Here is a 15641-nt window from a genome sequence, read left to right on the forward strand (position 1 = left end):
ACCAGAACTGCAGGGCACCTCTTCCCTAGGACTATCCAAGGCATTAAAGGGACCTACTCAAGACCTACGTGCTGCCCGCCCTGGCCTGGGCCTGCTGCACGCCTGTCAGAGAGCAGCTGGTCCTTCTGAGTGGAGCCACACGAGTTCTCTCCACAAGTAGCAGTCACAGCCGGCCCCCAGGTGCTCTCGGGTTAAGGAGTCTGCAAATAGTCTCAGCAACCCGTACGGGGTTCCAGCAGTGATTTCTAATTGCTCCGAGCCCATGACGGGGGTCCAGGGGAGCCAGGAGGGAGAGAAGGAAGTGGTCTCCTCTTAGCCTGGGAGCCCAGCACCTGAGGGGCACCTCTCAGTCCCTAGGTTCTGAGAACACAGCTCCCTGTAGTGTGGGAGGCAGGAGCTGCCAGTGGAGGCGGCCCGTGACTTCCTGAGGCAGCGGACCCTCCCGTCACTTGCAGGTGCAGGCCAAGCTCTGGAGCCCGGCTTTTAATTTCAAGGCTCCTGTCCCCTTCCCTCCCTCCAGCCAGCCCGTGACTGAGCTGAGCACTGCATGGCTTCACTGGGACAGGGCGGCCTCCCTCCTCCAGCTGCCCTGGGATGGGCTTCTGACGGGCAGGTGGGACCCGAGGAGCAGACAGTGGGGCTGGCACCTACTTGATCCTTGCGGTCAGGATGCGACCGGCGTGCTGCAGGCCTGTCAGGGCAATGTACATCCGGAGAATCTCGTTGGTTCCCTGTGGCCAGCAGTATGGAGGTCAGAGGCTGCCCCCTCGGGATGGCCTTGCCTGTGCTGTGCACGTGACTGGGTAGGTCACACCACTGCCTACCTGTGCTACAGAAGCTGCTGTTTTTGGAAGCGACCTCAAAAAGGGAGCAGGGCTGTGACCTGAGGGTCAGGGCAACATGCTGGCTACCACCTCCATGGGGAGGAGTTGCGGGCTGACCAGAGAACCATGGCCTCCCTAGGGACCTACCAATTCTCTATGACCAACTGCACAGGAGTCATTCCTTTCTCCAAGCCTCTACTTCAGCTTCTTTATGAGAGAAGCCACTTCCCCCGGTGGGGAGGGATGCTGATGCCCAGGGTGCAGCAAGTGCTGTGCGGGCACCACCAGATTCCTCGGGGCAGCCTCTGACCGTGCCCGGGTACCAGGTGTCAGTACCTGCTGCTGTGCCCACGCACACCACTTACTCCCCAGGATTATCTCAGGGAGCCAGTGGGGCTGTGGGTCACACACACAGCCAGCATGGGGCACTGAGTGCTACAGCCGGGCTGAGCCATGGACGGGAGACTCGCATGGGAGAGGAAGGAGAGCTTGGAGGACTGCAGGCTGAGCCATGCCCCGTCTCGCAGTCTAGACTAGAGCATTTGCTTCGCACCGAGGGGTCCGTGTCCCTCAGAGCTTCTGCCCCACCCAGTCACACAGGATTGAATTCAACCAGGCTGAGGGAATGGGGCCTCGGAAGAAGCATTCCTGGGGCAGCAGGGATGTGACGCATCCCCGTGCCCTTGGGACTCGTGACTTCAGGCTGGTCACATCCTGTGTATCCACTAAGAAAGAGGACCACAGGGGCTGGGATGTGGAGAGCATGCCCTGATGCCTTCCCCTGAGTTGGTAGCCCAGGAGCAGGGCCCCACCTGCACATGGTCTGAAGGTGGCCCTTCAGAAACCACACCAGTTGCTCAGGCTCCGAGCCTGGTCCATGGGCCCGCTTCTCTTACAGCCTGCGTGCATCCTGAAATCCCATCCATCTTCACAGCCTCTGGACTCAACCTCTCTCTTCTGCTGCGTGCACCCGGCCTCTGGTCTCACCTCTGCAACCCACCCCCTGATGTCAGCCCCAGGGAATCTCCCACAATGGGAATGTACCCGAGTCACTCCCTGCTCAGAAACCTCTGACGGCTTCCAGCACCTTCACAGTAACATCCAGACTCTGCTTATTGGCCGCAGTCCTCCACAGCCTGGCTACTTGCCTCTCCTTCTTCTCTACCCTCTGCCCCAGCTCCCCCCAACCAGGACTGTCCGCTGCTCCCACAAAGGTTTGCTTACTCTACCTAGTGCTGGCAGGCAAGGCCCTGTCTGGGCCTGGCATACTCCATCTCCTCTGCTTGGCCCAAACCACCCTCCCGTAGGCCAGGCCCAAGTTGTTTCTGCCGCCAGGGGCCCAGTGCACTTGCTTCCTGAGACTCCAGCTGCTCTAGGAGGAGGGGCACCTCAGGCCCTCACTGCACTAGTCTGGCCGTGCAGTCAGACCATGAGCTCCCCGAGAGCTTCTCGGCGGCCCCCACGTCCCCTTCCCTTATCCCCCCCACTCGGCCTCTCCCCACTCACTGAAGTCCCTCTTTAGGCTTGTGAGCCCATGGAAGGGGGCAGTAATTAGAGAGGGAGCGGTCAGGACTGGGGAAGCCCATGGAGAGGACCCTCAGCTGCCTCAATACCCAGAGAAGGAAACCCAGACCCAGAGAGAGCCCTGGAGGCAGAACCAGGCCCTCCCATGAGACCTCTGCTTGTCTCAACATAGCGAACGGAAGCGGCAGGCTCGGAAGAGGCCCTTGCTTGGCCCCTCGGCCTTCCCTCCACGCCTGGGGAAGAGGCTCCGTGAGGAGGGACAAACGAGAGCGCTCACGGTGGGTGGTGGGGGGCGGAGTGGCGGGCACTCACCTCGAAGATGAGCAGGATGCGGGTGTCACGCAGCATGCGCTCGTACGGGTAGTCCCTCATGTAGCCTGAGCCCCCGAGGATCTGCAGCGCTTCGCTCACACACTGCCAGGCACACTCTGAGCTGAACACCTGCCACAGACCCAGGACACGGTCAGCACGGGGGCGGCAGGACCGAGTCCCTTCCAAGAGGGGGCCTTAGCCAGGGTGGGGTGACTGGGCACGGAGAACTGGTCTCTAGGATGAGACTGGCCCTGTAGCAGCCCCGATGCAATCTCCCGGGGAGGCCTCAGGCAAGTCCTTTGCTTCCTGGACCACAATGACCAGCTCTGGCCCCCGACCCACCGTGACTCCTCCTACCTCTGAGGCTTCCTTACAGTGGAAGGGGCCACTCTACACCTTCCACAGAGGAATCTCCTGTCCTCCTCCACGAGGCCCGACCCTGCCCGCCCAGGCCCTTTCACCCACAGCTCGCCCCTCTGCACGCGAGCTGCTTGGCCCGACACCCGGCTGTGGGTGACACAAAGACACATCTGTCCACACGTGAGCACCCAGACAGCAGAGTCACTGTCCTGCTCAGCTGGGAGCTCAGCCTCCGGGCAGAGGCTGCATCCAGGGGCCGTCCCTGTGTCTGGCTGTCGGTGAAGGATGAGGGGGCACAGTGAATGCAAAGTGCCTGGCACAGAGACCTACTGATGGTGCCTCTAAAGCGCCTCGAGACACTGCAGGGTCTCTCCTCTGAGCTCCTCTCACCACTTCTCCTGAACCAGGGATGCCTCTTTTATACTGGAGCTTAAAAAAAAAAAAAAAAAAAAAAAAGACACTCCTCACCGCCCCCCTCCCCAAAATGAAGGTACTGAAAACTCTAGTATTTACCCAAAAACAGGAAGGCTGAACACTCACAACAAAAGTCCTAAGAAAGCTTGGCTGCTATTTTACACTGACGTGAAATTACGTACGTGGCCTAGATTTTTCTCCATCTGCTACAGACCGCAGACAACTTGGCACAAACTGTGCTCAGGAGACACTGACCTGTCCTAGAAACGCACTCAACTGGGCACTGTTCTTTGCTGCTTCTCCTATGCTATCCTGGTCTCTCCACGTGCGTCCTAGGGCTGTACCTGGCACATGGTGGGGACACCACGGATACTGGGTCGATGATAAACTGGCCTATCAGCTAAAGAGAAGAGGAAGGTGGCAGGCAACACTGGGTGTGAAAGGCCACAGCTAAGGAGCTGTTCTTGCTCTCTCCCGGGCTGTGCGGGGATTACCTTCACCATGGCAGCCTCGATGGAGCAATCAGGAAACCCTGGTCGGTCCAGCATCCCTGCGGTGAGGTAGGCCATACTTTCCATTACATAAGCCTTCTGAGCCATCAGGGCAAACTTTTCCTGGGGTGTTCAGAAGAAAACACAATCAAGAAACAATTTGCACGTGCTGAGACCCAGATGTGCCAGTCAGCAGAGAAGGCAATGAAGGCCAAAGCCTCGGTGCCCAAGAGAACCAAGCCCCGGCATCCCGAACAGGGAGGCACGTTATCTCGCCGTCTTCCGAACCGCTGCACGAGAGTCCCCAGTACAGACCACAAAAGCATACATGTAACGCCCACACGTGAAATCAACACGTGCAGCACCCACAACCTTCAGTACCTGAATTAATCCAAATTCGCTGAGGTTCTTGTTGAACTGTTTCCTTGTGCAGGCATATTCGGCAGTCATTTCTGGAGAAGAGCAGAGTCATCACAAACCATTTTCTGGCTATCCTAGAATGATCTCCTAAGGCTATCATCACGTCCCTGCGAACACTCAGGCAGGAACTATGAGAAGCAGGTCGGCTGAGACCAAACGCCCTGCAAGATGGCGCTGCCCCTTCCTAGTGTATCTGGTTGGAGGAGCGGCTGTCCACTCTCGGGTGCCTCAGCAGTGGACAGGGGCACAAGCACAGAGTTTAGAGTCGGGCCCGACCCTGGCGCTTTTCCTTACCAGATAGTAGGCCGGGCCAAGCAGCCAACATCCCTGAGCAACACTACCGGCCTCCTAGCATGGCTGCCACGGTTATCAGAGAGGAAGGTGTAAGGCACCTAGCAAGAGCCAGGGCCCCAGAAGCACCCCGACAAGAGGAGCAGGCTCACGCCTGTCCCAGCCGTCCCTCACCAGAGCAGGAGGGCAGCCTGTTTTGTGTATAGCTGTGAACAGGTGCCCAGCTCTGAGGTCACCTGAGAGGACACGGCGGCCTCCCAGCAGTCGGCAGCAAAGGCCCGCCCCGCCCCCTGCGGTGTTCTCTGAACGTTTCACAGGCATGATCCAACCACGGTCTGGCCCCCGTGATGGGTTCAGGAGGTAGACAGGCACCCACATTCACACATTCCTTCTGGGCCTCGGGATCGCAAGAGTCTACATCCTTTGGAGACAGGCAAACCATGAGCGCCCCCACGAAGCTCTTGCTTCCTCATGCTTCTTGAGTTTTCCCGACGGGGAAGAGGAAGCAGAGGCCCAGACGGCTTCAGGGGTCTTGGCAGCTCAGCAAAGTGAGATGAGCCCGGAGCTTGGAGTCTGACAGGGTCAGATTTTGGCCCAGGTGAGTGGCCTCGGGCAAATGAGTGATCCTTTCTGAGTCTCAGGCTCCTCATCTATGAAATGGAGAGAAGAGCCTAAAACAAAGTCTCTCTGTCCCCACCTGGCCCTGCACTCTGAGGAACTTCACAAGCACTCTACCAGCCTCCAGGTAACCCTCAGCTCTGTGCCTTTCCCTTCAGTCACTTCCACAAAGCTGACATCCTTGCCCAACAAAATCCTACAGGGTTAAGTTCGCTGACAAAAACTTCTAGGTTTCAGGTACGCTAATGGAAAAAACAAAGGCAACATCCTGAAACCAAGTGATACGAGTCCCACTCCTCATCCACTGAGTCACTACAAAATGGGCATCTTGTGATAAACAGCACTAATGTGCTGCTCACATCTGGATGTTTGCTAAGTAGCTCTGTTCTTAGTGGTCAGGGTAGCAACCCCTCTTGACCTCTGGCAGACTACACCGGCTGCCCCAATCCTTTGTAAGTAAAACAGAGGAGTGTGAAATGGGAACATTAGCCACCTGGGCGCAGACTGACTACGACTTTTGGTCTAGACCAAAGCCCACGTCTTAACCTGCAGCTGGGCTGTCTGTCCAGTGGCCTGGCTCAGCACCGGCCTGCTGCGAGGACGTGGCAGAGCCTCCAGGATGGAGTGGGGGCCGCAGGAGCAAGGTTGTGCCACAAAAGGCTCCTGTCCCCAACGTACCTACCGATCAGTTTCTTGAGCATCCCAGCCACAACGCTGCCCATGCTGAACCGCCCACTGTTGAGGATGTTCATGGCCACCTGCAGGGAGAGTGGGGGTGGCTCACTGGGACTGCACTGCCCAAGTGTCCTGCTCACCCCTGCTGTACTGGGAAAAGCCCAAGGGCCAGACCGCAGCACTGCTTGTCTATTTTTACCAGGTTTCATGAAGACAAAAGGCAAGTCGGTACAGAATTCTGTGCCAGCATCTGGGAAAGTTAATTGTTCTGCCAATCCCCACCGGGCTGGGAGAGAGTGTAGTCCCCACACGTTACAACAAGGTAACTCAATCACAAACATCCTTGGAGTCACCCCCTGATAAAGGAACTGAACATTATTCCAGAACAGGACAATTCTTAGTCCTCAGAGGAGAGGAGCAGAAACTAAGACCTACCAGGTACCCCTGCAAGCTACTTGGACTTTCCCACCACTACTGAGAAATAGTAGTGACCTGCCACGCCCCTACCATGCCTGTGATGCCTCAGAGGCAGGCTGGGGCTGAGGGCAGAAGGAGTCTGTGAACACCACAGTTTTCTTAAAAGCTCAACTTCAAGCGTATTACAGCTTTTGACTGAACGCTTATACAGGACTTGGATGAATAAATCATGCAGCTGAATCTGAATTTATGATTACTTGTTAACCTGAACAGGAGAATCTCAAAGCAGACTTTGTGAGGTTGGCAACAACTGCTGGGAGGGGCGAGTGCGGTTCCCACGGGAATGCGGGAACAAGGCCCAGCCCCGGGTGCTGGATGGAGCAGCAGAGGGTGCCGTTATGCACCACCACAGTGTGACAGACACCCAGATCCTGCCCTGCTTCCTCCTGGGCCACCTCTGGCCTCAGACTCCCTGAGTCTCGGGCCATGGGTGTGCGCCAGTCTAGACCTGCCAGGACTACGATGAGGACGCGAACGCCCCACCTTCATTCCCTCTGCCCACACAGGCTTGCGAAAGCTGGCTCATGGTTTTACGAATGAAATCCGTTTCGTGGCCTCTTCAGAGTTTATTCTTAACCTCATTAAAAAAATTGATTTTGAAGGAAAAAAAGATTTGAGACGAGGTCTCATTCCCCAGAGGACCAACGACCTAACAGATTTCACCCTTTCTCAAGAGGGGCTCCCGAGCTCAAGTGTCAATCCTACTTAACCCCGGGATCCCCCCGCTGCCCGTGCAGCCCCAGAATGCTGCAACAGCATCCCTACTGCAGACCTCTCTGTCCATAATTTCTAAGCTGCATTCTACATCGCGGCCTGCCCACGAGCAAGACACATACTCCGCACTTTCGACAGCCCCTGCCCGACCGTTCACTGCCTCCATGCCTCAAAGATCTGACCATGGACAAAACCTCTGACTGTCCACAGGAAGAGGCTTACTTTTCTCCCACATCAGACAGGCAATGTTCCCCTGGCCTTTGCTCATTCTGTGGTCTCTGGAATCACTCACTGTTTAGCGTTTAGGCTAACTGGCAAGTAATCCTACTAATAACAAAGAGAGGGCTTTGGAAATCTTTCTTTTGTATATTAAAACAATTGTTTTTTTCATCTACCACGATGGGAACAATGTGTTAATGCAGTGTGGAAAGGACTAGGGCAAGGGGCACTCCCACACACCGCTGGTGGGTGGGCGCTGGCCCAACTCCCCACGCAGCTTGGCAGCAGGGGCCACGAACTAAAAATGTTAGTGCTCTCCGACCTGGCAAGTCTCCTGCTGGATGTTTAAACTCAGGACAAGTGTGTACAGCTACAAGCAAGGACATACACCACACAATCTGGTTCTGAGCAGGGAAGGTGTGTGAACAGTACCGTGTGCCCGATCTCAGGGACTGGGAACATCAAAGGTGCCGTCCCAAAGATATTCTGCACCGTGAAATATTAGCAACATATATTCACTAGCACGAAGACAAGACTGGAATTCTTGGTGAGCGAAAAACTACGGGCTGTATTACACAAATGGCGTTACCAAATATTTACGAGATGGATGTTCTTTAAAAAGATCAAAATCTAGGAAGATAAGCACCCAAACTGAACGATGAATATCAACTCTCTTGGAGTCAACCTTCAGTAATTTCATCTTTCCCATCTACATTCTCTTACCTGTACAGAACATCCGGGATAAACATACCATCGTGTGCATACAACTGTTCCCTTTTTGTCTGCCCACCTCTAAAGTCCTCTGGTAGACATTTACCCGGCAGCCTTGGGCCAGGAGCTTTGGCTAATGGCACTCATCAGATTCTTGTAACACCCAGAAAGGGAGAAAGGTACTGCTGTGATCCCCGCTTCATAGCCAAGGTGGGTGGGGCTCCCCAGGGCAAAGATGCTTGCCCGGGTCACCCATGAAATTAGGGCAGGGCAACAGTAAAGACAAACAGCCCAGTATAAAACTGTGTAAAGGAGGGGCGCCTGGCTGGCTCATGTGGTGGAGAGTGCAACTCTTGATCTGAGGGTGGTGAGTCTGAGTCCCATGTTGGGTGCAGAGATTAGTATTGGTGAGGATGTGGAGAAAATGGACCTCTTTACATCGCTGCTGGCAACGTAACATGGTGCAGCCACTGGAAAAGTCTGCAGTTCCTCAAAAAGTTAAACATATAAGTCACCACGTGGCCAGCAATGTTGCTTCTAGGTATATACCTAAAAGAATTGAAAACACATTGTTCACGCAAAGACTTATACGTGCATGTTCACAGCAGCATTATTGACGATAGTCTAAGAGTGGAAACAGTGCAAATGTCCGTGAGCTGATAAATGGATTAGCAAGTGTGGTGTATCCACACGATGAGTATTATTCAGCCACAGAAAGGAATGACACGTGCCACAAGGTAGGTGAACCTCGAAAACATTCTGCTGTGTGAAGAGAAGCCAGACACAAAAGATCACATATGGATTCCGCATATGCGACGTTTAAAATAGGCAAATCCACAGAAACAGAAAAATAGCGACGCCAAAGATGGTGAGAGGAGCAATGAGAAGGTGTGGCATTTTTGGAGTGATGAAAATGTTCCAGAATTAGACCATGGGGATGGCTATACAACATAGTGAATATATTAAAAAAACACCCATGTGTACATCTGAAAACGGTAAATTTATGTTATGTGAGTCATGTCAATTAAAAACAATACTAAATCTAACTCCAAGAAAAATTAGGGCAGGGACTCAGGACCCAGGGTTGTGCATTCAGAGAACTGGAGCTTCTTCAACGGCCACTGGCCTGCTTTCTTACCCTCGCTGGAGAGAGGACTCCTAACCCTCCTCAAGGCAAACAAAGCCTTGCAGAGGAAGGAGATGGAGTTCCAACTACACACTCCCTCTTCTGGGAACCAACTCTTCTCCACTCTGATTTCCCAGTGGAGAATTATGCAGTCACCTGGCAAGTGCACTGGTCGGCCACAAACAGGGACGGTAAAGGAAACTGGGGGGCCAACAAGCTAAACCGTGAAACCGCAGCTCTCACAGGGCCTGCTCTAACCACGCACCTTAAACCCGCCTCCGACTTCTCCAAGGACATTCTCGACCGGCACCCTGGTGTTTTCAAAATGGACCTCACAAGCTGAAAAAGATGAAATTGCAGGCTTTACTTGACAAATGCAAACCATTCTGCACTTGACCCATAGGCACAAATTCATTCACTCATTCATTCTCCAGCTACGACAGGACAGTACAGAAAGACAAGGGTTTTGTCCGCGTGGAGCTCATACTTTGCTAGGAACATGTTGGTGTTGTAAGTGCTACAGAGGAAATACATAGAGCACGGTGGGGACGCCTGGGTGGCTCAGTCCGTTAAGCATCAGACTCTTGGTTTCAGCTTGGGTCCTGACCTCACAGTTTGGGAGTTCAAGCTCTGCATTGGTCTCTGAGCTGACAGCATACAGCCTACTTGGGATCCTCGCTCCCTCCCCACCCCTCTCTCTGCCCCTCCTCTGCTTGTGCTCTCTAAAAAACTTAAAAAAATATTTTAAAAAAATAGAGCATGGTGACAAAATCAGAGGTTGGAGAGGAGGTGAATAATATTTTTGACGAGGGCTTACATCAGGATTTTCTAAGCTGACATTCAGCAGAAGTGTGAAGGAGGAGCAAGAGCCAAAGGCGGAACAATGAAAGTGGACAGCACAGCCTTTGTAAGGTCCCTGTATCTCATGGGAGTACGGGTCCCACTTAGCTTGGATGCAGCCACACCCTACGCTGTGACTCTGTGGAAGCGGACTGCGTTTCCCCGTTAGCTGTCGCCAGGGACACACAGCTGACCCGACATGAGCCGAGGCCTTAGGTGTGAGCCAGCTTGGCCCCCAGGGGCCGTGATCTGCTGTGAGGAACACATGCCCCAACATGGCACGCACATGGCAGACACATGGCAGACAGGGAGCCAAACCACAGGCTGAAGCAGGCTGAGTGAGAGGATGGCTCGCTCTGTCAGCTCAGTGCTGGGGTGGCTTCTCACAAAGGTGACGATGGTGACGGAGGACGAGCAGACCTTGAAGTGAGGAAGCACTTGGGTGTGCAGAAGCAGAAAGCCAAGGTCAAGGTGACAGAGGCCGGCAGAGAAGGGAAAGCATGGCAGTGGTGACGACAGAGGCAGGACAGAACAGGGGCTTTTGACCCATGTTTTCTGTAGCAGCGTGCTTTTGCATGTTGTCACATAAACACTGCAACTCCCAGCGACTTAACACTGGAAGAAAGGGAGACTCGGGACAAAGAAGGTCATGGCTCAAGAGCAGCCACATAGCAGGCAAGTCAAGTGTGGGCAACTGGGTCCACTAACCTTTTATTCTACTATTCCAACAGCCTGGTCGTGAAATACAATGAAATCTCCACCTCTCTGGCCGCCGGGTCCTAGCTTACCACCTTGGCTGCGGGGCCAGGCGCTTGTCCCAGTGGCTCGAATTCCTTCACCAAGCTGCGGAGTGTGGGAAGGACTCTGCCTCCCTCTCTGACCTCAATTTGTGTCACTCACTCCACTCTTGCGGGGCCACTGCATGGTCCCAGGGGCACCACCTACCCTGAGTTCAGTGTGGACACTGCCCAAGCAGTGTGCAGGCCTGCCACCCTGCTCCCTCCCCTGTCAGGGCCCCCTTTCCCTCACCACCACGCCAAGCTCTTTACCTTGGGCCTTTGAGCGCGCTCCTTTCCCTCTGGGAACATGGCAGGAGCTAACGCTGTCCTGCTTCCGTGTGCACTAAGCATCATACAGACGTTGTAACACTTCTTTCCCGTGTCACATTACTAGGTAGGTTCTGTTATCACCTCTTTCCTTTAGGTGAGGAAACGGAGGCACGGGAAAGTAAGCTAGCTGGTTCAAGGTCACAGAGTTTCTAGGTGGTGGAGTCCGGTTAGAGCTCAGAGCCCCTCTGACCCCTCTGAACCAGGCTGCTGTGGCAAATATCGCCAGCCAGAACACAGAGTGGCAAACAAGCAGGTCCAGAGGTGCCGAGGGCAGCACGCTGGTCCCCACATCACAGACACCCCAAGATCTAAACTAGGATCCCCAAGAGGCAGAGTCTTGTAAGGACTCCATGGCAGCACTGGGCGGGTACGAGGGAGTGCCAGAGGAAGGAGGAGGTCCCAGTCAGGAAAGATGGGGTGTCCTGCAGTGGAGTGTTTCCTTAAGACACCTCTCTGCCTCTCTGGTGTCCGTTACACCTGCCTCACAGGACGGAGTGCTCCATGAGGCTGTGATGAGCTCTCGTGGAGATCGCCAGTGCCTGATGCGTGGGGAAGGGCATAAATGAGCTGAAAGAATAAATTAGCTTCAAGGGCTCCTCTGCACTGCCATGAAGTCACTGTGGTTTTTTGTTTTTGTTTTTTTTTTAATTTTGAGAGAGAGACGGAGAGAGAGATAATGCATGAGCAAGGGAGGCGCAGAAAGGGGGAGAGAGAATCCCAAGGAGGTTTCTTGCTGCCAGAGCAGAGCCCAACATGGGGCTCGATCCCACAAACTGTGAAATCATGACCTGAGTGGAGATCAAGAGTTGGATGCTTAACCGACTGGGCCACCCAGCTGCCTCTCACTGTGGCATTCTTAACGTGATTTTGCTGACATGCTTATGTGAAACCAACACTATTTACATCTCATTTTCTCTTGCATTTGGATGGGGCTGAAGGGCGGCTCTCTTTCACACACACATACCGCATGCACACACACACGCGTGCTACTTACTGTTGGAGCCACGTATGCCTAACTTATCCTCAGGTTTCCCGTTAGTGACTCCACCAAAGTCTCTCTCTACTATGAATGCTGTGATTTTGTCTTTTACTGAGCTTTCAGAATCAACAACCTGCGTCTTTGCAAACACGGTAAAAATATTGGCCAGTCCGCCATTGGTGATCCAGACCTGAGGGAAGAAAGAAAAAGGGCTCTGGAGAAAGCAAAACTGTTACGCATCACCTCTCAGCTCCATCTTTGCTACAGGATTGCTCCAGGGGCCTGTCAAATTTCAGGCCACAAACATAAAGCCCTCGGCTCGGGGGAAGCCAAGCCTGCATGGGCAGAAGACAGGGGATCACCGCAATCTCCCAAGAGCAAGGATCTCCCCAAGAGGCACAAGTGGCCGTGTGTGTGCACATGTGCACGGAAGAGACGCCAGAGGTACCGAGACGGCTCAGGCTCTAGAACCGAGCAGCCAGGTTTCCTCAAGAAAACAGAGCAGGCGGGAAGGAGTGAGGAGAGGCAAAGAAGAAACGGGAAAAGGAGGGAGAGGGCAAGAGAGAGACTCCTCAACAAACTGCAATGTACGGAACCTAATCAGATCTGGGTTCAAACAAATTATTTGAAAAATAAGAAGGTACGAGATGACCAGAGAGTCTGGAATGCTGACCAGAGACGAAGAAATGACCAACGGGTTTTTTTAAATAGTCTTATCTGGCTGAGACACACGCTCAGAACGTAGGGATGCGACCAGAGGGGGCAATGCTGACCGAAAAGACACGGCGGGCCGTGGGCGAGTAACTGCTGAAGCTGGTGACGGCCGCATGGAGCCTCACTACACTAAACTGTTGCGTGTTTGAAATTTTGTGCAATCAGTTAAAACACAAACACACAACACCAGCCCCAGCTACCGGAAGGCAGCTAGTTCTGCACAGGCGTGTAGGGTCTGGAGGCAGGACAGCTTGCTTCCGATCCTGGTTCCGCTACTGAGCAGACACAGGCCACTGGCAAGCCACTTCACCTCGAGCCAGTTAATTCTTTCAAAAAGAGCAGCATCCACCCAAGAGCTGCCAGTCAAGAGCTGAGGTGTACACGCTTTAGGATCCGCGGGGTGCAGGAAGTGGTCAGTGCGTGGCGGAGGCCGTGGCTGAGACCCCAAGCAGGCCGCAGAGGCCACGGAGCGCTACCTTGGAGCCATTGAGGATGTAGTACTTCTTGTCCTCGCTTAGCGTGGCCCTGGTCTTGATGGAGGCCGCGTCACTCCCACTGCAGAAACAGAAACACGTGGCTGAAGCGAGTGATGCTGGGATGAACAATGTCTCTGGGGGGCTACAAATGGACGGTTTGGTACTTTAACATGTGAGTCCGCCAACTTAAAAATAAAGGGCCAGAAAGTAAATCTATTCGGCTTTGCAGCCCGCAGGATGTCTGTCCCACCTGCTCAGCTCTGCTGCTGTGGCACGCAGGTGGCCACAGACAACCTGTAAACAAATGGCGTGCTCCAGTAAAACCCTATTTACAAAGACAGGGGCCGGCCGGCCACCCCGGCTTTATCACATCAAAGAGTGGCAGTGTGGGGGCACTCAGCTGGGTGGCTCAGTTGGTTAAGTGTCCCGCTTCAGCTCAGGTCATGATCTCACGGTTTGTGAGTTCAAGCCCTGTATCGATCTGTGCTGTCAGCACAGAGCCTGTCTGGGATTCTCTTTCTCCTTGTCTCTCTGCCCCTCTGCCCCCCTCCTCTAAAAACTAAAACAAAGACTCTGAAACAACAGGCCTAGGCTTTAAAAAAAAAAAAAAAAAAAAAAAAAAGTGGCAGTGAAAACCTCCTGGGCTTAGGTTTAAACACAGGAATGTGTGCAGAGAACAGGCTCATGTGAGCTCCTGTGAGGAGTGCAGGATACCCGCCCCCACCAGTTCTGGATGGAGCACGGCCCAAGTAATGGACTTGTCAGCAGAAGCCCTGAGTCCTAAGCCGGCCGTGTGATCTTGGGCTGATGACACAACCCCACTGAACTAAGGTTCCTAACATGTTCAGTGGGGATGATACCACTTGCAAAGCTGCTTAGAAGCCTGAATGCTTATCCTGTGTAAGGTGTGCTGTGGACACAAAACAATTACTTGATAGGTGCCGTCAGGTATGTTATCTCCCTCGTAAGTATCCATAGGACAGAGAAATAAGGTAAAGATAAGAGAACTGGCAAGAAAAGTTGCTGAGCTGACTCTCTGGAAGATTCAGGGAGGGAAGAAAGAAAAGCCACGAGCTATGAGCCAGAGCCCTCATCCCAGGGTGCCCTGGAAGGTTCCCCAGAGGCTGCCGTGCAGCACCTCTTGTCAGGGGGCAGACCTGGAAGGCTCCGTCAGACAGAAGGCGGCGATGTGCTCTCCAGATGCCAGCCTGGGCAGGTATTTGGCTTTTTGTTCCTTGTTGCCGGCCAGGATGATCCCCTAAACCAAACACACACAGGCTATCAGCTGTGGGGAAAAGAAAGTGTGAAGTGTGCTTGCAGAATGTGGTCCCTTCTAGAGAAAATACTTCACACAAGAAGAAACACTCTGAGCTCAGAGCCAGCAGCCCCAGCTGAGAAATGAACAGGTGCTGATGAGTATGGGAGCCAGACTCAGGGACTGTCACCACCAGGCTGGGTGGCCTTGGGCAAGGGATGTCCCCTCTCTGAGCCTCCATGCCATCAACTCCATGCCACTGGGGATAATCCTACCCACCGGGGAGGGGTGTTGGATGATACACGGGAGTGCATAAAGAAGGTGTGCGGTCAATGTCAGAACTGTCTGACCCCTTCTCAGTCGGTGCCCTGGGGAGAAGTCCTCTCTTTCCACCAATGACCGCTCGGAGCACAGGTGGGGGGTGGGGGGCCCAAGTACACTGTTCACTTGGCTCCCTTCACTTTCTCCATTGAGCAGAGACAGCCTGAGTAATGGGACTGTCACTGAGTGTGACAGTGGACCTGCCCAAAATGCTGCAAGCCCAGAGGTAAAGAAGACACGTGCACAGACAGCAGGGAGGGGAGGACATGCTCAGGCCCCTAGTGACTCAAGAGCTCAGCAGGGGAGGCTGGCTTCCAGCATGAGGTGAAGACAGGCTCCTCAGAGTATCTGATGTGGGCCTTCATGAGGTGAAGACAGGCTCCTCAGAGTATCTGATGGGTCAAAGGCGATGGGGACAGAAGGATTCCAAGGGGAGGGACAGTGTGATCGAAGCAGCACTGCTTGTGTGGGGACCCAGCATCAGCCGGTGTGGCCGGAGAGAGGAGGTGTACCAGGGGGGTGCTGCAGGGGCCCCTCCAAGACCCGACACGGCGAGCCCAATTCACTTCTTGGTAAAAACGAGCAAGGCTCCTGCCTCAATGCCACCGTGTGACTCCAGACCAACAGAGAGCATCAGACAGAAGCCATAGACACTTGACCTTGAGGCCAATAGCCTGGTGTGCTGCTAGGGTCACAGCGATCGACCCATCCAGGCCGACGATTTCTCCCATACGCGCATACAATGTGTTGGAGAGGCCCAGGCCACCTGAA

The 15641-nt window shown here is 54.0% G+C and overlaps 1 protein-coding gene across 2 annotated transcripts in view; it reads right to left on the reverse strand.

The window, feature by feature from the left end:
• Positions 1-15641, reverse strand: part of ACAD9 (acyl-CoA dehydrogenase family member 9) — a 47401-nt gene that overhangs the window by 3548 nt on the left and 28212 nt on the right. For both annotated transcript variants that reach the window (XM_058725832.1, XM_058725834.1), the window contains 10 exons: positions 15530-15636; positions 14452-14552; positions 13295-13373; positions 12120-12294; positions 9442-9515; positions 5937-6012; positions 4307-4377; positions 3929-4048; positions 2661-2789; positions 652-731 (listed from right to left, as the gene is read on the reverse strand). In XM_058725832.1, the coding sequence (XP_058581815.1) occupies positions 652-731; positions 2661-2789; positions 3929-4048; positions 4307-4377; positions 5937-6012; positions 9442-9515; positions 12120-12294; positions 13295-13373; positions 14452-14552; positions 15530-15636 (1012 nt within the window). The remainder of the gene's footprint in view (positions 1-651; positions 732-2660; positions 2790-3928; positions 4049-4306; positions 4378-5936; positions 6013-9441; positions 9516-12119; positions 12295-13294; positions 13374-14451; positions 14553-15529; positions 15637-15641) is intronic.

The sequence above is a fragment of the Neofelis nebulosa genome, chromosome 4 (genome assembly GCF_028018385.1).
Source record: "Neofelis nebulosa isolate mNeoNeb1 chromosome 4, mNeoNeb1.pri, whole genome shotgun sequence".
NCBI lineage: Eukaryota > Metazoa > Chordata > Mammalia > Carnivora > Felidae > Neofelis > Neofelis nebulosa.